We start from the raw sequence: 24,365 nt of genomic DNA, 5'->3' as shown, positions 1-24,365 counted from the left end.
AAAAAACAATATTCAATCATTATTTATGTTTTATTTCACAATGGCAACTATGTTAATGATAATAAAAAACATATTATAATACACTTATAGTATAGAAATGTTATTAATAATGTATTTATAATTTAAATGTAATAATATTTACATTTTTAAGATATATTTTGTTTCATTGCTTGAGCAACATTAATGCTTTATTGCACAATGATAACTAATATACTGGTATATACATATACATATATATTATTAATTATATAGATAAAATGAAAAATAAACAAAATAATGTAAACGTGTGTATATATATATATATATATATATATAACATTAATTGTATATATATATTAACTCATGTTTATATATATAGGCCTATATATATATATATATGTATAAATTACATTTATTAATAGTATACACACACATGTATATAAACATTTGTAAATATATGAAATTAATATTATATATATATATATATATATATATATACACACACACACACACACAGACACACATTTATATATTATAAATAGCATTTATAAGTATATATATGTATACATATATGTATATATGTGTGTGTGTGTGTGTGTGTGTGTGTGTGTGTGTGTGTGTGTGTGTGTGTGTGTGTGTGTGTGTTATTTCTTTAATATAATAACAAATGTTATATATGTGAATTTTGTGTGTACAATATAGGCTATATATATATATATATATATATATATATATATATGTGTGTGTGTGTGTGTGTGTGTGTGTTATGGAGAACAGGCCTATATAAATGTGTATTATGGGATATGGAATAATATGACATTGGTCCAGATGTTAGGAGACACGTGATGATCATGAGCAGTTTCGTGCACGCGGAAAGTGCTGATGTCACACTGTAATCGATTAGCGCAGATGAGAGGCGGCTCGAATAAGCCACGCCCCGAACTGAACATTGAATCATGTGAGCTGTATGATATTGTGTAGAGCATCTGTGACATATAAAGCTTTCTGGACTGTAAACACAGTGAGGTTTCTGAGAGGAACATGTCTGAGCGCATCGGGTTCATCACTCGCGTACAGAGCTTCTGCGCGAGCCACCGCTTACACAGGTACAGTTCACTATTATACATTCATAAATCAAATACACCACCGCTTACACAGGTACAGTTCACTATTATACATTCATAAATCAAATACATAATAATAATAATACAATTATACGTAATACACGCGTTTCAAACAATGTTTCGCCTTCTAACTCTCACTACCGCTGCATGAGCGTCTGATCCTGTGAGACATTTGTCTTGTATAACTTTCACATCTTTCACACTTCCACAAAATGTGTAATCTCGTTAAACTGGTCTGGATCCCATTCCAACAACCAGTCTGAAAATTATGAATAAGCTGAGACTACTTGTTGCAGGAAGTCAGCAGCAACATGCTGCGTCATCACGAAGGAATTATGGGAATTGTAGTTTAAAACATTCAGATGCTTTATTTTGTGGGTGTAAACGAGACTTAATTAGCTTAGTTCGTTTAATTTAGAGCTTGATCCCACATCACCTCTTTACAATATCTGTTAACGTGACTATAATATTTCTAAAATCCTTCACCTTCTCCTTTCTAACTCTCACAATTTCTCTGGTCATGCCTCCTTCATTTAATAACTGCTGAAAATTAATCTTTATGTCATTGGTTTAACAGAGACATTCATCATTTTATGAAATTGTTTTACAGTCATGGGAATCTTTTGACTTATTATGAACAATTCATGATTAATCACAATTATTTACAATTGTCACATATTTTCCGACTGAGAACTATAAATATATTCAGTATTATATTATATATTATTTAATTCAGTAATTACAGCTATACCTCTAAAGTCATTGCTTTAACTCTCCAACAGTGACAAACCCTATTAATATTAGACTGTGTTGAATTAACTGAGAATAATAAATATATTTATATAGATTCAAAAACAAAATAAAATATCTCTGAGAGGTTTTTTTTTTTAGCTGTAATTGATAATATTTTCTGGAAGTGATGCTTGGATAATCTCCTTTAAATATTGTATTAATAATAAAGTAAAAGTAGCCTACACTTTCTTCTTAAATCTGTAATTTCAAGATATACTGATATTGATGATTTATGTTGCTTTTGTGAAAGTGAGAAAGAGAAGTTGACTCGTTTGTTTTTTTATGTAAAGTTTTCAATAGTTTTTGGATGATCTTTAAGTAAGTGAAAATTAAATGCTGTTTCACATTAAAATATGTTTTCTTTTATGAGAACAAAAGAAACAAAGAATTCATTGTTAAATCTTTTTATTTTAATGACATGATCTTATATAGATGTTTTCTATTGTTATGTCTTCATTAAGATATATATATAAAATATTATGACGGAATCTCTAATGTAATATCATCATATATATGTATAACATTTCATTGTGCTATGTTTGGCTCTGTATGAAAATAATAATAATAATAATAAAACATCCGTCTCAAACCTTGTTTTTACCAATAAATGTCTTCAACATCTGCCTATTTTAACTCATTGTCAAACGTATTTATTTATTATTATTGTTATTATTCATTTGCTTTGCTTTTTTTCAGCAAATCTTTAAGTGATGAGGAGAATAAACGAATATTTGGGAAATGCAACAATCCTAATGGCCATGGTCATAACTATAAAGGTGAGCAGATATACGAGCATGTAGTGCCGATAAATTATGATCACATCAGAAATTGATATATCATACATTTTTCATGCATGCACACAAGTAAAAATGTTTATGATATTTTTGTTTTCTAGTTGAAGTGACGGTTCGAGGAAAGGTATGGAATAAGCATGTTACACAACAGCAGATTTTAATATCAGTGTGTTGTGAACTTGAATTATTTGTAAATGTGTAACGACTCTGTTCTCATAGATCGACAGAGAGACAGGAATGGTGATGAATCTGACCGACCTCAAGGACTATATAGAGGTGACACTGTTTCTAATGACTAAATTGTACTTAAAAATAAATTCAATTATTCACATTTATTTGTATAGCGCTTTTCACAACACACATCGTTTACAGAAAATGCACGAGTCCACATTACAATTTACAGTGATCTGTTATCAGAGGAAACTGTCTCAGTTATGTATTTCAGAAATGCACATTTACAAAATCACACTTAGCTAAACATGTATTAATTTAACTTAAACAATGTAATAATTTAATGCAGAAACATTGAAATAATGAATACTTGTTTGTTAACAAATGATTATGACATTTAGAAAATGTAGCATTGATAAATAAGAATAGTTGTATAAAGGTTTTCATATGCATGTTGTGAATATATACATATATACATATAAATAGGGCATTTTTCCCCAGTCATTGCAAAGACAAAAGTCTCTCAACTTACCTGAATCTATAGTATATGAATGTTATATTTAATATGCTTTTGAATTCTTTTAGCCATTCTACGATGATTGAAATAAGTCAAATAAAATCAATGCATGAGAAATGGCCTAAGGACTAATTATGCAAAGTTGTTAATAATAAGTTATATTTTTTAGGAGGCCATCATGAAACCTCTTGACCATAAAAACCTGGACCGGGATGTTCCTTACTTTGCGGATGTTGTCAGGTATGACTGAGAGTCTTATTGCCACATATCAGTCGTGATACAGTCATTTTAATGACATATTTCTGTTTATTCCCTCTTGCAGCACTACAGAAAACCTGTCCGTGTTTATCTGGGACGGCATGGCAAAGCTTCTCCCGCCCGACAGCCTGTATGAGATCAAAGTGTACGAAACTGACAAAAACATTGTGGTGTACAGAGGAGAATACAGTAAATGATCTCAGAGCTGCAGAAAAGCCTTCGCGGCTTTAGAAATATATTAATAAGTGAGAGCAACACTCAGAACATCAGATTAATGTAAGACACTGAGACTGTGGATCAGCTGGGAGATTGATCCTATTAAACACTGAGAGATTAGACACACACACACACACACACACACACACACACACACACACACACACACACACACACACACACACACACACACACACACACACACACTTTTCCAAATGAACAGTTTTGGCACCCCATCTTTTACGTTTCTCAAAGCCCTTTTTAACAGAAGCAGACTTGTTTGTATTTTCAAAGCATTTTTACTAATGAATAATGAAAATGTTAAATGATATGCATTTTTTGTACTTGGATCTGTTGTTGGTGTTTTAGTGTTGTGTGTTTGCTATGCTAAACCTCGTTTTTTCAATGCTCTTGCTATGAAATGTGTGCATCTGTCCTTCCAATAGATGGCGCCACAAGTGTATCAGACTGCATCCCAATAAAGTTTAAATATTAAGATGAAATCTCATGTAATCATGGAAAGATACTATAGATGTTCATATGTTGTTGTTCTAGATGTTTGACTGTGCTAAACACAAAACCAGCAACAGAAGTGATTTATGCCAATATCTTAATCTGGTGAAATGTTTGGCCCTTCATCACAATAAAAAATAATAAAAGCGATATCGTGTTTACCTCGCGATGATTATCATTGGTTTCACATACACTCTTCAAACACACGGATGGCAGCGAGGACAATTGATTGGATCATTCATATATCTACTGTAAATGCATTATTATGATGGTCTTGTCATGCGTTCAATTTTCCGAGGAGATCTGAGAAGTGTGTGTGTGTGTGTGTGTGTGGACAGAATGTCGAGTGAAGTTTGATCCAGAAATGTTTTAAGTCTCCTCCGTCAGATTCTGCAAGAGTACAGAGGAGAACTATGACCGTTTTGAACAAAAAGGAAAACGGACAGTATTAAACTGTCATTCCTGCAATGCTTCACTGAAAACGGCGTGTGCAGAGCTTTATTGAGAGATTAGTCATTATTTCATCTCATGTTTCCAAAGGTAAAATGTTTATCTCATGAATACTGCAGGAACATGTGCAGGTGCGAGTGTTTTGAGCCTTTTGGTTTGAATAAAATATCAAGTTACAGATAAAAAAAAATTTATCCAGCTAATAAAAATATGTTCGAAGAACGTCTGTTCCCATTAATTATGAAAATGTTATTTCTGAATGATCTCTGAATACCCATCTTTTTAAATGTTTTAAAAACGTTTTTCTTGGTTATGTGAAGGTGAAGAGAACATTCCATTGTGTCATTCTTCACTCATCGTGGAACGTTACTTTTGTTCCCTTTCGAACGGTCAGTATTGCGCAGTTACGCTATGGGGAAAACGTCTCAGGTTACTATTGTAACCATAGTTCCCTGAGAACAGGGAACGAGACGATGCGTCCATCGACGCCATGGGAACGCCCCCAGCGTGACTGCGTCTGAAGCATCTATGTCAACTAGTCCAATGGAAAGAATGAGCGTCACGGGCGGGTGACGTCATGACCAGGATATGATAAAAGCACATCCGGTGCAAACCGGCATTAGCTTCGAAAATTGCCGAAGCAAGCCGATCACAGGGATGCAGGAAGTATGGCAGGGTGATGCATCGTCTCGTTCCCTGTTCTCAGGGAACTATGGTTACAATAGTAACCTGAGACGTTCCCTTACGAAGGGAACTCAACGATGCGTCCATCGACGCCATGGGAACGAGAATACCCAAAGCGCCAGACTTTCAAATGCCTGAGTGTCAGCCTGTTGTCACACTGCACCAAGCACCTGGGATCCTGGGGCAGCATCCAGGTCCAAGCTGTAAAACCTCATGAATGTGAGCGGTGAGGACCAGCCCGCCGCATCACAAACGTCTTGGAGAGAACTCCAGATAATACGCTTAGAAGCCATACTCCTAGTGGAATGAGCCCTGACCACCAAATGGTTGGCCAGAAGACTCACAAGCAAGAAGAATAGTCTCGACTATCTATATGCTCAATAGGTTGGATTTTCTCGACAGAGAAGTCCGATGAACATAAGTGTCCAGTGCTCGCACTGGCACAAGAGGTTCAGCTTTTCCTGGTCCGAAAAATGGGGGAGGACAGAAACCTGCAGCACAATAGGCCTCGGAATAATGGTAGGCACCTTTGGAACATATCCATGTTTCGGGTAAGATTGCCTTGGCCATCCCGGTGCACTCAAGGCAGGTGGGGACCGAAAGGGCCTGAAGGTCTGACTCTTATAGGGACGAAATAGCTAGCAGAAAATAGTCTTAAAAGAAAGGAACTTCTCTGAGACCAAATCTAAGGGCTCGAAGGGAGCCCCAGATAGGCCTTCTAGAACTATTGCAAGGTCCCAAGCCAGCACCTTAGTGCAAGTTGCATGCCTCAGCCTCAAAGTGCCACGAAGGAAACGAGTGATCAGGGGGTCTCGACCCAAAAATGTACTACCCACCAGGGCGTGGAAAGCCGCAATGGCCGCCACACATATTATACCTTAAGCGTGGAAGGACATAGACCTGATACAAAGCGTTCTTGCAGAAACTCGAATACTGTGTTTACTGAACAGTTAACCGGATCCCACTGACGCTGGTAACACCAAGAAGTGAAAAACTCTCGAAATAGTGAATATAGTTTCCTCGTAGCGGGAGCTCTGGAGCTTAGAATGGTCTAAACAACCTCGGTTGAGAGACCACTCTCTATGAGTTGGGCCCCCTCAGAGGCCAAACCCACAGTTCCCAAATCCCCTGCCGGGGGTGCAATATTGCATCCCCTGCCTGAGACAGAAGGTCTCTCCTGATCGGGACCTCCAAGGGAGGTCCGTCGAGGAGAAAAATTAGGTCCGCAAACCAAATTCAGCTCGGCCAGGGTGGTGCTACTAAATAGGCTTATTCCATCCTGGCGGATTCACTCCAGCACTCCTGGGAGCAGAGCAACGGAGGGAAATGCGTACAGACGTAGCCTCGGCCACGTCTGCACCATAGCATCCAGCCCCGAGGGGACTGGTTGAGTGAGGGATAACCAGAGTGGACAGTGCGTCGTATGCTGAGACAAGAACAAATCCACTTCTGCCTGGCCGTAAAACTCCCATATTTGCTCCACCGCCTCGGGGTGGAGTCCCCTGGCCTCAGCCCCTGCCTCGACAGGGTGTCTGCTCCAATATTCTGGCCCCCCCCGGAATATACACTGCCCTCAGACAGCGTAATTTCTTGAGGGACCAAAATAAGAGGCCACCAACGTGTTGTCTGTGGGTCAAGAACCAGAGTTTCCTCCATATAACCAAGGCGCGGGGATACTGCCGCGTGATCTTGATCGTAAGGAGTGGGTTTCCCCTCAGGGAGAACCCTCTGGTCCTGAGCCACCTCTGTAAAGGTCTCACGTACAGCAGGTCAAAGGGTATCACATTGGACGCTGCTGCCCTGAGGCCTAACAGTCACTGTTCCAGAACAACACATGATGGCCCCTCAGGTCTGGGAGGAGATGTCTCAACGCATTGAAGACGACCATCATCTCTAGGCAATTCATGTGCCAAGAGAGATGATGACTCCTCCACAAGCCCTGAGCTGAGCGGCCTTCCAATACCGCTCCCCAGCCGGTGAGGGAAGCATCTGTCGAGATCACAACTCGATGGCAAAGAGCTCCCAACACCGGACCCTGGGTTAAGAACCAGTGTTTCCTCCATATAACCAAGGTGCGGAGACACCGCCGCGTGATCTTGATCATACGAAGTGGGTTTCCCCTCGGGGAGAACCCTCTGGTCCTGAGCCACCACTGTAAAGGTCTCATGTACAGCAGGCCAAAAGTTATCCCGTTGAACGCTGCTGTCACAAGACCCAACAGTCTCTCTAACTGTTTTACAGTGCGTGACTGGCCTAGCCTCAGCTCTTTTGAGGCTGTTAGGATAGCAGCTACACGAACGGGCGACAGAGTGGCCCGCATCGTCACTGAATCCCATACCACACCAAGGAAAGTGGTTCTCTGTACTGGAGAAAGCACACTCTTCTTGGCATTGAGCCTCAACCCCAACATCTGCATAGGAGCGAGAACGACACCTCGGTGCCGAACCGCTAACTGTTCTGATTCCGCTAGAATCAGCCAGTCATCTATGCAATTCAGAATGCATATGCACTGCAGCCTGGCGGGGCCAGAGCTGCGTCTACACGCTTCGTGAATGTGCGGGGTGATAGAGCTAGACCGAAAGGAAGTGCCTGATACTGGTGTTCTTTGCCCCAAAGAAAACCTCAGGAACCTCCTGTGCTGAGGGAGGATGGAGATATGGAAGTATGCGTCTTTTAGATCTATCGTGACAAACCAGTCCTCGGATCTGATTTGAGTCACGATCTGTTTGAGTGTCAGCATTTTGGACTTGAGTTCCAGCACCAAACACTCCAACAGACGAAGATCTAGTATGTGACGCAGCTCTCCATCCTTTTTTGGAACAATGAGATAACGACTGTAAAGACCCGACGCAATGTCGGGTGAGTACACCTGCTCTATAGCTTTCTTTGCTAACAGGGCCTTTACCTCTTGCTCCATTACCAGAGCCTGCTCGGAATGCACTAACGTGAGCAACACCCCGTTGTAGCCTGGAGGACGAGAACCAAATCTGCCTCTTACTACTAACTGCAGGACCCATAGAGATATATTTGGCAGTAGCTTCCGCGCTGCCAGAAAATCTACCAAGGGAACCAGCCCCTCGAGGCTGGCCTCTGGTGTAATAAAGACAGCCAGTTCGGGGACCTGAAGCATACTGGCAGGAACCACCCGAACTGACTGTTTTCGAACCCCCCTCAGAGGGCGCATTCCGACGCAATGTCGAGTTGACGCTGCGCCAGAAGCTCGCTGGAGACCGCTGCGCCCCGAAGCACCAAGGGTGGCGGGGTTGGCAGAACGGTCCCCTGAGGGCACCGAGATGGAAAGGGCACCGTATAATGAGGTGTACACCATTCCACCCCGGTTGGGGCTGCCCTCACCTTTTCTTTTGAGCCGCAGCCTTCTCAGCGTGAAGAACGGTCCTCGGATCCGGCTTCTGCTTTGAAGGCTTTGGCTGCTGTGTTGTGTATGAGAAACTAGACGGCTGGAGCTGCTCACGCCCAGCAGCCCCAGGGGGTTGGACATAGCGAGGGAGAGATTATCTTGTATCTTTCTCTATGATTCCCATCAAATTGAGCCAGAGGTGTCTCTCAGTGACCACAAGGGCTGCCATCCCTGAGAGATAAATCTGTGGCCCGACGGAGTTCTCAAACCCCATCGGGCCAAACTCCCTCACTTCTGTCCAAATACCGCAGCAGGTCAGCCTGATATGCTTGTAGCACTGCTATGGTGTGCAAGCAGGCCCATGCTAGACCCACTGCCATATATGCTTTTCCCACTAGATTAAAAAATAGTTTTCTTTAATGGTTTAGTGAGAGAAGCCGACGCCTTCAGGTACGATACTGAACCGGGAGACAGATAGCTCGCAAGCGTCTGTTCTACCCGGGGTATTGCCCCATAGCCATACCCTCTTAACCCCCAAATATCTGAATATACATGAATGTGGGGGCTAAAAGACAAGAGGAGTAAGGCTTTTTCCATGATCTAGACAGCTCGCTGTGCAGATCGGGAAAAATGGAAGGCCCCGTGATGGAGGTGGAAAAATAGAGGGAAGGAAACTCGTTTAATCTATTTTATTTTTAGGACGAGTGCCCCCTTATTTCTGCTGGCCATAAATATTTAATTTATCTACAGCCTTAGTAAACACTTCCACCAGCTTATTATTTTTTATATATATTTTTTATATATATTCACTTTATTTTATATATAATATATAAACTATCATATATATATATATAGGCTATATATATTTCTCATACGCTGGGGAAAGAGATGGCAAATTCACTTCCCCCATGATTGTGTCACTTTCAATGCCCAGCACATCTACCTCCTCGGAGGTAGAGCACTGAAGCATTGATTTCTCTCTCTCCCCGGGCGGAAGAGACCGCAGCGCGGGCTTCCGAGACCGGCGAGAGAGCACTGGATCCCTCGTGGAAAGGGAGGAGATAAGATCCGCGGACCCGTCTCCAACCCCGTAAAGAGATCCTATCCGCGATCCACAGGAATGCATTCTCCGCGCTGCCTCGGCAGACGCGGCACCTGTCACCCTGAGAATTGCGAGCCCGGCCACTTTCCTCGAAAAGTGACAGGCGGGAGTGGAGCATGCGAAGCGAAAGCTTCTCACAATGTTGGCAATCAGCCCCCTCGGAGGCTGATACCGCATGCTCTACTCCCAAACCCATCACACAAAGCTCGTGTGTGTCCCTACTCGTTAAATAGCGCGAGCAGGGATAACACAGAGTTTGTGCAATTGTTTAGTTTCCATAAATATATATATCAGACAGACAACAGTAAATATAACAGACAGTTTGACACAGATCGCTTGCTGAGGCAACAGAAGCTAATGCCGGTTTGCACCGGATGTGCTTTTATCCAATCCAATCCAATCCAATCCACTTTATTTCTATAGCACATTTTATAAACAGAAAGTTTCCAAAGTGCTGCACAGAAGATTCGAACATACAGATCAAATTACATACAATAAAAACAGAATTACGAAATTAAGAACATCTCAATCCTAAAATATATTTAAAACAATAAAACAATAAAAGACATCAGAGGACCACACAACTCACAGGGTGTTAAAAGCCAAGGAATAAAAATGTGTCTTTAGACGAGACTTAAAACTCTCAACTGTCGAAGCAGTTCTAACATGGAGGGGCAGCGCGTTCCAAAGTTTTGGTCCCACCACAGAAAAGGCCCTGTCCCCTCGAGTTTTCAGTCTTGTCTTGGGAACCGCGAGCTGGAGCTGGCCCTCCGACCTCAGTGACCTCGCTGGCGCATAAATTTGAATGAGGTCCGCAATATATGTTGGGGCCAGTCCATTTACAGCTTTAAAAACAAACAATAAAATCTTAAAATCAATCCTAAAACGAACAGGAAGCCAGTGCAATGAGGCGAGAATTGGAGTTATGTGTGTGCGCTTTTTGGTTCCTGTTAAAAGTCGTGCTGCAGAATTTTGGACTAACTGTAAGCGTGAAAGTGTGTTATGATTTATACCGGTATAGAGTGCATTACAGTAGTCTAATCGAGAAGAAATAAAAGCATGTGTAGCTTGTTCAAAACTGTTAAAAGACAAAAACGGTTTAACTTTAGCTAAAAGGCGAAGATGATAAAAACTAGATTTCACAACCGCATTTATTTGTTTATCAAATTTAAAATCACTGTCTATTTTAACCCCCAGATTAGTTATCACAGGATGCACAAAGTCGTTTAGGCGGCCCAAATCTATCATGGGGTTTGTGGGGCCAAAATAAATGATCTCAGTTTTACTCTCATTTAGTTTTAAAAAATTTTGTGCTAACCACGCTTTGACATCGTTTAAACAGTCCAATAGAGGTGTCAGGGAGCTGCCTTCATGCTTTCTGATTGGCAAATAAATTTGGCAGTCATCAGCATAAAGATGATAAGAGATGCCATGTTTTTTAAAAATTTGTCCCAGTGGAAGGAGGTAAATAGCAAAAAGAATAGGACCAAGAATTGATCCCTGAGGGACCCCACAGTTAAGAGGCAAAGTTGATGAGGTAAAGTCGCCCGTTTTAACAAAGTAGCATCTCCCGAAAAAATAAGACTGAAACCATTTTAGGGCAATCCCCCTGACTCCCACACAGTTTTCCATACGAGATAAAAGAATTGTGTGGTCGACTGTGTCAAAAGCAGCAGTGAGATCTAAAAGCACTAAAATGGCTGAATCACCAGAATCTGTCATTAAAAACAGGTCATTTAAAACCTTTAAAAGTGCAGACTCAGTGCTATGAAATGCTTTAAAACCTGACTGAAAAACATCTAAAGTGCCATGTGCTTCCAAAAAAGACTGTAACTGCATCAATACACATTTTTCCAAAATTTTTGATAAAAAAGGAAGTTTTGAAATAGGGCGATAATTTGAAACATTTGTGGAATCAAGTCCAGCTTTCTTAATTAGTGGTTCAATCACTGCTTTTTTACAAAATGCAGGCACAACTCCAGAAGACAGACTACTATTTATAATTTCTTCAACATGAGAGCCAATCGTTTCCCACACATCCTTAAAAAGGCGTGAAGGGACAGGGTCCATAAGGGATGTGGAGGGTTTAATTTGAGAAACGATCTTTGTAAGAGATGGTAGTGAAACTAGCTCAAACTGACAGAAAATACCAGAGCAATGCATGTTTACAGAGAAGTTAAGAAAAGAGGGTGATATATTGGCTCTGATATTTGAAACCTTACTATTAAAAAATTCCAAAAATGTCTCACAGATATCAGGTGAAAATTCACTAGAGGTGGATTGTGGAGGGTTCAATACAGACCCAATGATTTTAAAAAGAACACGTGGATTGTTTGCATTTTGAGAAACTATTTCTGAAAAATATTGTGTTTGTTTAGCTTTAACAATTGTTTGATATTTTCTCCAACTCTCCTGTAAAATCTGATAAAACACCTGAAGCCCATCCTTTTTCCACCGGCGCTCTGCCCTTCTACACTCTCGTCTGGCTGCGCGTGTGGCTTCACAGTGCCATGGCTCTGGCTTTGGTCTAGGGCGCATAGCTCTAATTGGAGCTACAGTGTCCAGGACCTCAGAACAGGTGGACAAAAAAACATTACTTAGTTGCTCTGTGTCTAAGGCAGCGGAGTCGCCGTTTGCATGTACATGTGTAGCAAAAAGAGAAGAAAAACACAAGGAAGTGTCTGGCTTCAGAGTGCGGCCATAACGCACGGGAGCGGATGTTTTAACTAGCTCGTTAAAAACAAAATCAAACATGACAGGACAATGATCCGAAAAAATAGCATCAGACACTAATACATTATCAATAGGCAACCCATAGGACAGTACAAGATCCAGTAAATGCCCATGTATTTGTGTGGATCCTGCAACATGTTGAGTTAAATTAAAACCATCAATCAAATTTAAAAACTCTTTCGCCATAGCCTTTGAAGGGCAGCAGACGTGTACATTAAAATCACCAACAATTAAAATCTTATCATAATTCGTCCTTACAACTGCAATGAAATCTGAAAAGTCCTTTATAAAGTCATGATTATGCTTTGGCGGCCGGTATATCACCGCGCACAAAACAGGATTTCGCGCACCCAGTTCAAAGCAACTTAGCTCAAATGAAGTAAAAGCCATCGACAATGGCTTACAATGTAAGTGACTCTTTAGTATTGTGGCAATACCTCCTCCACGTCCAGTCGTACGCGGTGTATTAATAAAAGTACACTCGGGAGGTAGCAGTTCCGAGAAGGCAGTGGACTCACCCAGATTAATCCATGTTTCCGTAATAAAGAATAAATCCAATGAATGCGTATTAAAGAAGTCCTTTAGAATAAATGACTTGTTCATCACGGATCTTGCATTGACAAGTGCACACCTGGTTGAAGCCTGGACGCGATTTGCTGCCGAAGCTACCCTGCTCAGCGGCTGAAGATAACCAGGGTTCACTCCGCGTAGACGCAGTCGGCGGTGGCGCACAGCAAGACGCTCATCCAGTTTACCGACCACAGGGACCAGATAGCTGCCAGCAGGAGCGAAGATGCGCCGAGATATCAGGCGATGAAAACAAGCCTCATACTCTTGAGGGATACTTGTGTGGGACCACGCCAAATTTGGAGATATTGCTAGCCAGGATTTCAGCCTGACTAGCCTACCGCTGCGCACTCCTCTGCGCCGGCGTTTCCTGGGAAGCAGCGCCTTCAGACGGAACAGGTGCTCTGGTATATCCGCCAGATAAAAGGGACACGACTTTGAAGATCCCTTGTTATTATATTCAGCACACGAATCCACTAAAATTTTAATATTTAAGAGCTCTATGCGATCGTACACCCGCAGAGAGTCAGTGGTCCTAATGATACTCAGTAAAAACAGTATAAAACTTGTAACAGTCAGGATAGCCAAACGGCGAGCCAGCCACGCCGGCGCCATCTTGGTAAACAATAACACGCCTTGCAAGGATTTTATCATATCCTGGTCATGACGTCACCCGCCCGTGACGCTCATTCTTTCCATTGGACTAGTTGACATAGATGCTTCAGACGCAGTCACGCTGGGGGCGTTCCCATGGCGTCGATGGACGCATCGTTGAGTTCCCTTCGTAAGGGAACTCCTTTTCTCCGAAATACTGAAGCCTTTTATAAAATAACGCAGTGCTACTGCACAGCCACAACAGTGCTGAGGCTCACTCGCACGCTATTGGCTGGTCAGTGGACTGCACGAACCAATCGGTGCGAAGCCCAGAAGGGGCGGGGCATCTGCCTAGAAAAGACGCTCGATTTTGCCATGGATTCAGATTCGTGCGCCACATCACGGCCGTATGCGCAATACTTGTTCCCGTATCTCAGGGAACCGAGGTTACGTCAGTAACGTTACGTCAGTGCTATGGGGAACCAATCCATTCACCTCATGCTATGATAAGCGCAACGACACCTACTGGACTCAAGTTGGACGCTAGCATAAGGGTCCAAAGCAAGAGCTTATGATATGTCATGATAAACGGGTCAAGGGCCCTAGTATAAAGGGCCGGGCTCACCGAGGTACACACAGAGGGACCCGCACCCGCAGTGCAGGGATACCAAGCCATAAAGACGGATGGCCAAGGACATAATTAGTTACGAAGGCTCGCCGAGGCCGGCCTCAATCACACAGAAAGGACATGTGCCTGCAGTGCAGGGACTTCCAGGTTTTTAAAATCTGGCAAATGTGGACGGCGAGGACCAATCGGCCGTGCTACATATATCGCCAATAGAAACTCCACTGGGCCATGCCTCTCGAGGAGTGAGCTCTAACGCCTATAGGGCATTGCATTGCCTCTCAGAGACGGAGTAGGTGTAACTGCTGCTCGTCTTCCAATGCGGGACAGCAGAGAGCGTGATTACTTGTGCTTTGAACGGGGTGGAAAGCACTTTAGGCACTGGCCGTGTCACTCTCTTGAATCCAAGTGACTTAAACTGCAGTTCATCCACTGGCCACTAGAGACCGGCTGCAGAAGAGACTCAATCCCATAGACTTCCATGTTAAAATGCCCAATTTTAGAGCAGAATTTTTTTTACAGCCTGCTGCAAAAAGTGGTTTTGTTCTAGGTAATTTTGCCCTTCGTGAAAACTGTGAGGGGGGTGAATTTTTTAATAACTCATCAGTTTAAATTATTAAGCCTTAAAATTAGGCATAATTAAGGGCGTGGTCACTTGAGTGACAGGTGGATTGCCGCTGATGTCACCACTAACCGTTTGTCTGCTAGCGTTAGCATCACGTCACCTCAGCTAATCCGCCTCTTTGCACATTTTCGTTTATACGGCAGTGACGCGCTGCCAAGATGGCGACGCCCGACTCCGCCCACTTTGGGCTTCAAAAACACTCTTCAGAAACACTACGGGTGACGTCACGCACACCACACACATATTTTTTTACAGTCTATGACGTGAACCAATGAGACTTCTAAGACTGATGCAATGCGAGTGAACCGTATCGAAAGGGAATTATATGTTGGCTGGGGTTATACTTGTTTGTAAAGGAAAACGATTTTGTTAGTGATTTGATAGCGTGTGGATACAAGAAATCCTCACACTGGTGTTGGTAGAGAGAACATTTTAGGTTATGGTTTAATACTGTATGAATAATGTCTTAACAAAAGGAGTATTCAGTGTGAGATGGCGTGAATCCAGACAGTGATCTGAGCCTCTGTCACACACAATATAATATTCTGAAACTGCTTTACACTGATTTCTGCCTGTTGTTTTGGTATTTTGGTTTATGTCGCAGTCATTTAAGTAAAGTATTTGAGCTTAACGATGGGTTGTGGAAGAAGAATATCTCTCTAATCATAAATCTCTCCATATACTACAGTGTAAACACACACAAGAGAGCACTAGCAGAGTGTGTGCTGTCATACATCACACTCATCTGGACTGGGAGAGGCTGCTAGCTTTAAACTGAACTCTTGACCTTTTAAAGACTGTTCAATCTTTGTGACACACACACTCACACACATGTCTGGTTTACTATCTTTCTGGGGACAAAGTATTGTAATTTAAGATATTTTTGAAGTGAATGTTGATTAAACACTGAACTAGCACACGTGGAAGTGGAGCTTTGGGGCAAAACCTCACAGACTCTGAGTTACAGACTTTGTGACAACTTGCCCCAGTTTCCTGGGATGAGATTATCCATTAGGATGAAGAAACCTGGAATGTTTCTGATTTTCTTTTCAAGTCTTCTATGATGGCTGATGTCGATTCATTGAGGAGGGTGTAACATGTATGGATCATTTACAGTTTCAAGTCAACTATGAATTTCAGATGAATTCGGGAAAGATTATAATGATTCCACATGGAAAAGAGGAATTTTGGTTTTCTGAGAGTGATAATAAATGCAGCATCAGTACAACATCTTACCAACTCTAAACTTTGGAGGAGCGGTTTGTATATTTATTCATTGTATTTTTATTTATGAGTGTGTGTGTGTGTGTGGGTGTGTGTGTGTGTGTGTTTTTGTGTGTGTGTGTGTGTGTGTGTGTGTGTGTGTGTGTGTGTGTGTGTGTGTGAAAGAGAGAGAAAGTTTGTGTGTGTGTGTGTGTGTGTGTGTGTGTGTGTGTGTGTGTGTGTGTGTGTGTGTGTGTGTGTGTGTGTGTGTGTGAAAGAGAGAGAAAGTTTGTGTATGTGAGTGTGTGAGAGAATGTTTATGTGTGTGCGTGTCTGTGTGTGCGTGCGTGAGTGAGTGGGTGTGAGAGAGAGTTTGTGTGCGTGAGTGATTGTGTGTGAGAGAGAGAAAGTTTGTGTGTGTGAGTGTGTGAGAGAATGTTTATGTGTGTGCGTGTCTGTGTGTGCGCGCGCGTGCGCGTGCGTGTCTGTGTGCGTGCGTGAGTGAGTGGGTGTGTGAGAGAGAGTTTGTGTGCGTGAGTGATTGTGTGTGAGAGAGAGAAAGTTTGTGTGTGTGAGTGTGTGTGAGTGTGTGAGAGAATGTTTATGTGTGTGGGTGTGTGTGTGTGCGCGCGCGTGCGCGTGCGTGTCTGTGTGCGTGCGTGAGTGAGTGGGTGTGTGAGAGAGAGAAAGTGTGTGTGTGTCTCAGAGGGAGTCTGGATGTTTTCTTTTCGTGCTCTAGTCCCTCCCCCTGCGAGCGAGCGCGCACACGTGTGTGTGTGTGTGTGTGTGTGTGTGTGTATGTGTGTGTGTGTGTGTGTGTGTGTTTAGTGCGGCTCAGTCTCAGGTAACAGACGCCTCACACTCATCAGGATGGGCAGTGTGTGCTTGTGTTGAGGATGGAGAAGAAAGTGTGTGTGATCCAGACTAACTTCCACCAGTGCCGTCCCATCGTCGCCATCCACAGCAAACCACTGGCACACGTAAGCAACACACACACACACACACACACACACACACACACACACACACACACACACACGCACGCACGCACGTGCGCGCGCGCACACACACACACACACACACACACTCACACACGGTGTTAAAGATACACACCCTCAGTGTTGATTGAGTTAATCTGACAATTCAGAATGATTTCAGACTCATACTGATTTTCAAGACTGTAGATGTTCCAGTTTTGTGTTCAATTGTTGTTATTTATTTAACGCATGTTTAAAATAACGGTAACACTTTTTTTGATGGTACCTTTTTGAACATTCTGTTGACTATAACTAAATCTACATGTAAACTAACTAAAACTAACTAAAAAGTAGTATATTTAATAAATGTATATTTAGTAAATAAATATTTAATCAAATATTTAAAACATATAACATAACATATCCTGTGATTCAAATATTTCATTTAAAAAATATGCTTTGTTGTTGCTGGATTTACTGTCCAGGTTGAGATAGTTTTGTTTTGGTTTAACTTTTGTCGATTTCCTGAAGCATCTGCGGCACAAATGCACCGGGAACGGCTTTCATGTGCAACATATACTATGTCATATCTGTATAGTAAATCATGCATAAAACATCTGTTTTTAGTGCAACAAAGTTGTGACAGACTTTGAAATCTGCATCATATAAGTCTATTTTAACAAAAACATGATTTTTTTTTGAATATCCGTTACTTTTCTGAACTAGAGCAAATACAGTCTCAGTATTTCAAAGATTCTTGATGGAAATCTGTCGAACAGAATCTAATAATGGAAGAGAGAGAAATAGAGTAAACAGAGAGCATGCTGGGTAATTCATAGCTCTTCAGCAAATCTGTATAAATTATAATGCTTTAAGTTGCTTTGTTACAGGATGAGAATTCAATACGGTTGTGTACAATTACAGTTTTTCTTGATTTCTAACACCATAACTGATTCAGTTGGCACAGTTTTCTCAAAACATTTTCACGCACATTCCAATTTTCTCAATGTTTTCTGCAAAACTCTACACAAAAATGCCTCATTATGCACAGCTTCAACATGTTCTCGTTCAGAAAACATAAACACACAATAAAATTAGCTCAAGTGTCACACTGTGAACTCAGATAGCACACATTTATCCATGAGGAGAACTGATGACACTCAAATCATAATCTCAGGATAATGTAATTGGGCCACGGGTGATTATGTGCTTTGGAAAGTCCTGGTGTTCTCAGTGCAGGTGTGTGTGTGTGTGTGTGTTTGTGTGTGTGAGAGTGTGTGAGGAACACATTTATTTGAGAAACTGCTGCTCACGATCCGATCTTGAACAGTGGATGTGAAGGCAGGAATGTGTAAAGACTCTTCAGGAGGAACTGTATTTAACGCAGTATTTAATGTAAATGGAGGCTTATCGAAGGAACTACATCTTAAAAATAATGCAAATTGGTCATTTGTGTCTTTTGACAGTCGTGTTAGAGTCCGGTCTGACGTATATCCTCCCTCTCAAGTTAAAACATGAAAACTTCACTACACAAACACTCTCATCCATGACCTGAAGGAATCTTAAAGTCGCACTTTGATAATCTAAATGGGCATTTTCCTCATTAATAACGTCTACAAATCATACATCAGATTTTTTCGGTGATAAGACTGGGATTGTTTTTCTTAATTTTCCACAGACATTTTGGCTCGAGCTTCAGCAGAAATTCTTCCTTTATTGTTTAAAGCTTTTGAGTATGTTTTGGAAAATTAGTTCACATCTGTTTTTCCTTCCAAGAAACTCGAAATCTTCAAGAATTGCTTGTTGAATCTTGCAAAATTGAGATGAGAAGAATGATTGACAATACAGTGAAAGCTTTCATGATGACATGCTTATGATATTCATCAGACTTTGAAGACGGTAAGTTAATGTTGACACACAATCGCCTGCTTGTGCAACTAAAAATAATTGCAATGTAATATCCGCTAGATGTACAATATAGTCTATATAAATCGTCCTATCCATCTTATTTTGCAACACAGAAGTGAGCTATTTTCAGTGAATGTGTAAGACTTTTCAATATCAAACAGCATACAGTAATTGTTGGAGAGGCTGTGGGCTGTTAGGTTCTGATTAGGTGACGGATGAGTAAACCCTTCTGGGTGCCGATAAGAGCACAAATAATGAGGAGACAGGTGATCAGATTAATTCTTTGTATTGGAGTAGATGAATGGGCCACAAAGGTATATTCAATGATGTACATAGTCTGAAAGATAAATACAATAAAGAGAATGAATAAACTAAATATATAATAAGCATTCACTGTTACATAATGAAAAATAATTATTCCTAATATGCATCATTGACGTTTCTCTACTCAACATCCAGTTAAATGAACAGAAACAAGGTATTCCACAGGGAAATACATGCTGTAAGCGACCATTTGTCATCAATAACATACAATGCCCATATATGGATAACATCATGGCTCATATGAAGAGCATTCAAACAAACATGACGCTAATCAGTAGTCTGGTATTATAACATCTTAACAGACCAACATCACCTCATTAATTACCCATAACACTGATATGTAGCTTAATAAAGAGTGAATAACACTTTAAATAATATTACCGATCTGAATAACACAGAACGATCTCTACAGGACATGTCCGGACATGCACGTATGTCACAGACGCATAACTCTGTTCAGATTACGTTTAACACAATTATAATCAAATTGACTTACTTTGTAGGTCAGTTACTAACATCATGATATTACAGCTGCAGCAATCCCCACGAACGAAGGAATCAACAACTCTGACAGCTCGCACAGATCACACATACACAGCAGATAGCGGCAGCGCAACTAACTACTGTACACTGCTCGACATATTACCATGACTACGGTTTCAGAATAAAAGTCCCGACTGAATGAGCCTTTAATACAGCCGCCCCCAAAGATGTGGAGCATCTTTGCTACCATGAAAGGCGACTTCACTAATCAGGGCTAGAAGCATTAGGACCATCCTTTGGTAAGGCCGGCAGGATGACTAGGCGGGCTACCGGTCTGGTATAAACTTGGCCCTTTATCTCCACATCAGCTGAACGGATATGACCATCCGGGCTTAGGTGGGTCTTGATGACTTGTCCCACAGGCCATAAGCTCCGAGGTAGTTGGGGGTCTACAACCAAAACAAATGTTTTCTCCTTCAAGTCGGGAGGAGAGGCTTGCCACTTCTGGCGAGTTTGGAGGCTAGGAAGATAGTCCCTTATGAACCTGGACCAGAATCGGTCCGCTAGGACCTGGGAATGTCGCCAGTGCCGGCGACTTAGCATCTCTGATTCTGGGTAAATGACTTGAGGCAGAGATCCATCAGGCCGCCCCATGAGGAAACTATTTGGCGTCACTGGGTCAGCATCTGCAACATCTGACGACACATAACCCAAGGGTTTTGAGTTCAGGATGGCCTCCACTTCCAGCAAGACCGTCATTAAGACTTCCTCGGGAACTGACTGTGAACCCAAAACCGTGTACAAGGCTGATTTAACAGATCTCACCTCCCTTTCCCAAACTCCACCGAAGTGGGGGGCCGATGGGGGATTAAAGTGGAAATGGATCCTCTGGCGAGCAAGCTGATGCTGTATATCAGGAACTAATGCAGCATAAGCTTCCCGTAATTCCCTTTCACTCCCGCGGAAGTTCGTACCTCGATCCGACCATAACTCAGCCGGTGTCCCTCTTCTTGAGACAAACCTTCTAAGAGCCATGAGGAAGGAGTCGGTACTCATGCTTGGGAGTAGGTCTAAATGGACGGCTCTCGTGGTCAAACATTTAAACAGAATACCCCAACGCTTCTCCGTACGTCTTCCAAGTTTGACCAGCAATGGTCCAAAGCAGTCCATTCCACAAGAATGGAAGGCAGGCTTGTAGAGCCGCAGGCGAGCAGAGGGGAGATCTGCCATCTTAGGGATTGTCGGCCGGGCCCTCCACCGTTGACATTCTGGACAGTCATGCTGAAACCGCCGAACAGCTTCGCGGCCACGTAGAATCCAGTAATATCTCCGTATTTCCGCGAACAGCCGTTCAGATCCAGAATGATGTAATTTGTGGTCATAGTGGTGAATAATCAAACGAGTGACTGGGTGATTAGGATCCAGGACCAGAGGATGTAAAACGGAGTCCTCAATGCCTGCAGCTCTCCTCAAACGACCTCCTACCCTGATCAGACTACTGGACGGATCCATTTCAGGGGCTAATGTAATTAGTCGACTTTTGGACCTGACTGACTTTCCATTCCCTAACACTTTATAATCCTCAGGGAAGGATTCCTGCTGCACCCGTCTGAGGATATGGAGCTCAGCCTGATGGTAATCCTCAGCCTGTGGAGAAGTCCCTGGAGAAAGCGTAGTTCGAAGTTCTTGGGCTGTCACGTCCAATAGTTCCTGCCAGGTGTGGTAGTTCCATCCATCAGTGTAGCCAGAAGAGGGAGGGAAGGTACTGATCCCACAGAAGGCAGATTTCCGCAGTTCAACCTTGTCTGCTATGGTCTCAGACTTAGGTATTACTGGCCAATACTTGGGATCCTGAAGGAGAAAGGAGGGTCCTTGAGACCATCGGTTTGGTGCAGCAAGATATTGGAGAGGTTTCCCTTTAGTGAGGTCATCAGCCGGGTTGTCTGCCGAGCTTACATAATGCCAAGAACACTTATCCGTCAACTCCTGGATCTCAGCGATTCTGTTTCCTACGAAGACTCTGTATCGACAGGACTCCGAATTCAACCACTGGAGGACCGTGGTAGAGTCTGTCCACAGGGAAATAGACTTGATACGTAGGGTCAACTCGTTCTCAAGTAACTTAGCCAACTGTGCTGCGACTAGACTTCCGCAGAGTTCCAGTCTTGGAATAGAGTGAGCTCGTCTAGGAGTAACACGCGAGCGTGCTATGATGAAGGACAGGTAGGTCCGACCTTCCTGGTCGGTAGTCCGGAGGTAAGCCACCGCTCCATATGCCTGCTCAGAGGCATCCGAGAAGATATGTACCTCATGGGTAGCTCCACTCATTCCAACTTCAGTAGGGACATAAGGCCGGGGAAAGGTGATACAAGGGAGGTATTGGAGTTCCTCCTCCCAAGTATTCCAAGACTGGAAGAGCTCAGGTGGTAGGTTGGGATCGTCCCACCCTCTCTGTTTGTTCCACAGTTGCTTAATGATGACCTTTGCTCGAGTCGTATAAGGTAGAAGCCAGCCAAGAGGGTCGTATTGGGAAGCTAGGACCTTATAGATATTCCTTAAAGTAGGAGTGTTATATATCACAGGTCGGTGCTTGTAGGACAAAGTGTCCGTCTGCCAGTTCCAGCTCAGACCTAGCGTTGATTCAGGGATGTCTGACTTCTCCTGCGTCAACCACAGTTCCACACCCACAGCTCGGGCATTGGTTGGTAGGTGACTCACCACACCAGGATCACTGCAGGCCCACTGGCGAATTTCAAATCCAGCTCCAGAAAGGATATTTCGTAGTCGATCAATCAAACTTCGCGCTGCATCAACAGTAGGCAGGCTCTGTAGGCAGTTATCGACATAAAAACATCTCTCCACCGAAAACCGAATCGCCTCATCTGTCTGGGGATGTTGCTGTACATGGCGTTGTAGTGCGTAGGTTGCACAGCATGGACTGGAGGTCGTGCCAAAGGGTAGTACCTGCCACTCAAGAATCCTGGGTGCCTCATCCATCTTCAGGTCCCGCCAAAGGAAACGGAGTAGAGGACGGTCCACAGGTAGAAGGCGGACCTGGTGAAACATCGCCTTGATGTCCCCACTCACTGCCACAGGGTGTTCTCTGAAGCGGATAAGAACGCCCAACAGCGAGGCCCCAAGGGTGGGCCCTGGCAACAGGTACTGATTGAGGCTTTGTCCTTGATACTGATGGGAGCAGTTAAAGACAATGCGGAACTTTCCATTGTGACTAACAATGTGGTGAGGGATATACCAGCATTCAGTCGAATCAGGTAAAGGGTCAGTCGCTTCCCGAACAGCTCCTGTCTCAATGAGTTTCCTCATTTCCTCTTTATAGACCTCAGCCTTTACAGGGTCCTTCAGCAGACGCCTTTCTACACTGCGAAGGGTAGGTAGGACTGACTCCTTAGGTGCATTCAAAAAAGGCATGTCCTTTTGCCGCAGTAAAGGCGTAGCTAACCGATTGATACCCTGCATTTGATGGGTGAGAGTTTTAGTTTCAAGCAGCTGAAGAGCCTCGTGATCTTGCTTGGACCGGGTTACATCTTTACCCTCCCACTTCGGAACCGCATCCAATTGCCACAGGCGTTGAACGTTCTGGAAAAGTTCATCCTGAATTGGATCCATGGATGTTAACAGGCATTGCCGTGCTGCAGGAGGCCACCCCATGGAAGGAATGGGGCCCTGAAGCGTCCATCCTAGGCGTGTATGAACTGCAGCTGGCGCACCCGGGCCGCCCCAACGGACAGGCTCCGTCGGAATTATGAGATGGGGCTGATCGGAACCGATGAGAAGTAAAGGCTGGACGTCAGTAAGTGTACTGATTGGAAGACCCCGCAGATGTCTGTACTTCTGACGTAGCTGTTGTACAGGGTAAGACTGGCGTGATAGGTTAAGACGATCTGTTGTAAAGGCATGAGTGATCTTATAACTTGTTTGGGGTTTACAGAGGGAAGAGATTTGAAAGGATATGGAAGAACCATGAAGGACCTGAATATCGTCTCTCACTGTCCGCAATGGAAGATCTTCAGGGACACCCTTGATGCCCAAGGCCTTAACTGCAGTGGAGAGCAGAATAGTCCTCTCCGAGCCGTCATCCAGGAGAGCGAAGGTGTCCAGGGTGCGATCTTCATAATGTAAATTTACAGGAACCACTTTGAGCATAACTCGACCACTGACAGAGGGTTTATCCAGGAAGAGCCGATCTGGAGAGGAATTTGTCAGGCAACTCTTCTCCACTTGAGCTGAATTCTCCCTTGGGGATAGACCAACATTCACCTCATGAAGAGGGCGGAGATGGGTGCCTTGGCAGAGGTTGCAGGGCTTCTTAAGGTCACACTGAGCAGCATGGTGTGCCCTAGCGCATCG

At 43.0% G+C, this 24,365-nt stretch overlaps 2 protein-coding genes across 6 annotated transcripts in view; both read left to right on the top strand.

Annotated features, from left to right (window-relative positions):
- The first annotated feature begins 866 nt into the window (after positions 1-866).
- Positions 867-4,514, top strand: pts (6-pyruvoyltetrahydropterin synthase). The gene is made up of 6 exons (XM_077245622.1): positions 867-1,085; positions 2,592-2,671; positions 2,791-2,813; positions 2,909-2,965; positions 3,547-3,617; positions 3,700-4,514. The coding sequence occupies exons 1-6, from the start codon at positions 1,021-1,023 to the stop codon at positions 3,830-3,832; spliced, it is 429 nt and encodes a 142-aa protein (XP_077101737.1). The 5' UTR covers positions 867-1,020; the 3' UTR covers positions 3,833-4,514.
- A 12,178-nt stretch (positions 4,515-16,692) lies between these two features.
- The window catches only part of LOC143753337 (putative uncharacterized protein MYH16), a 104,580-nt gene continuing 96,907 nt past the window's right edge, over positions 16,693-24,365 (top strand). For 3 of the 5 annotated variants that reach the window (XM_077245696.1, XM_077245688.1, XM_077245680.1), the window contains exon 1: positions 17,134-17,285. In XM_077245696.1, coding sequence (XP_077101811.1) covers positions 17,202-17,285 — 84 coding nt within the window. In that variant the 5' untranslated portion in view covers positions 17,134-17,201. Of the gene's footprint in view, positions 17,286-24,365 lie in introns of all 5 variants that reach the window. The other 2 variants (XM_077245673.1, XM_077245668.1) reach the window with 2 other exon arrangements.

This window comes from Siphateles boraxobius, unplaced genomic scaffold, assembly GCF_051911475.1.
Source record: "Siphateles boraxobius isolate OS27281-9 unplaced genomic scaffold, OSU_SipBor_1 103, whole genome shotgun sequence".
Classification (NCBI taxonomy): domain Eukaryota; kingdom Metazoa; phylum Chordata; class Actinopteri; order Cypriniformes; family Leuciscidae; genus Siphateles; species Siphateles boraxobius.
Note: the sequence above shows the minus strand (reverse complement) of the source record. Positions and strands in the feature narration are given on the sequence as shown.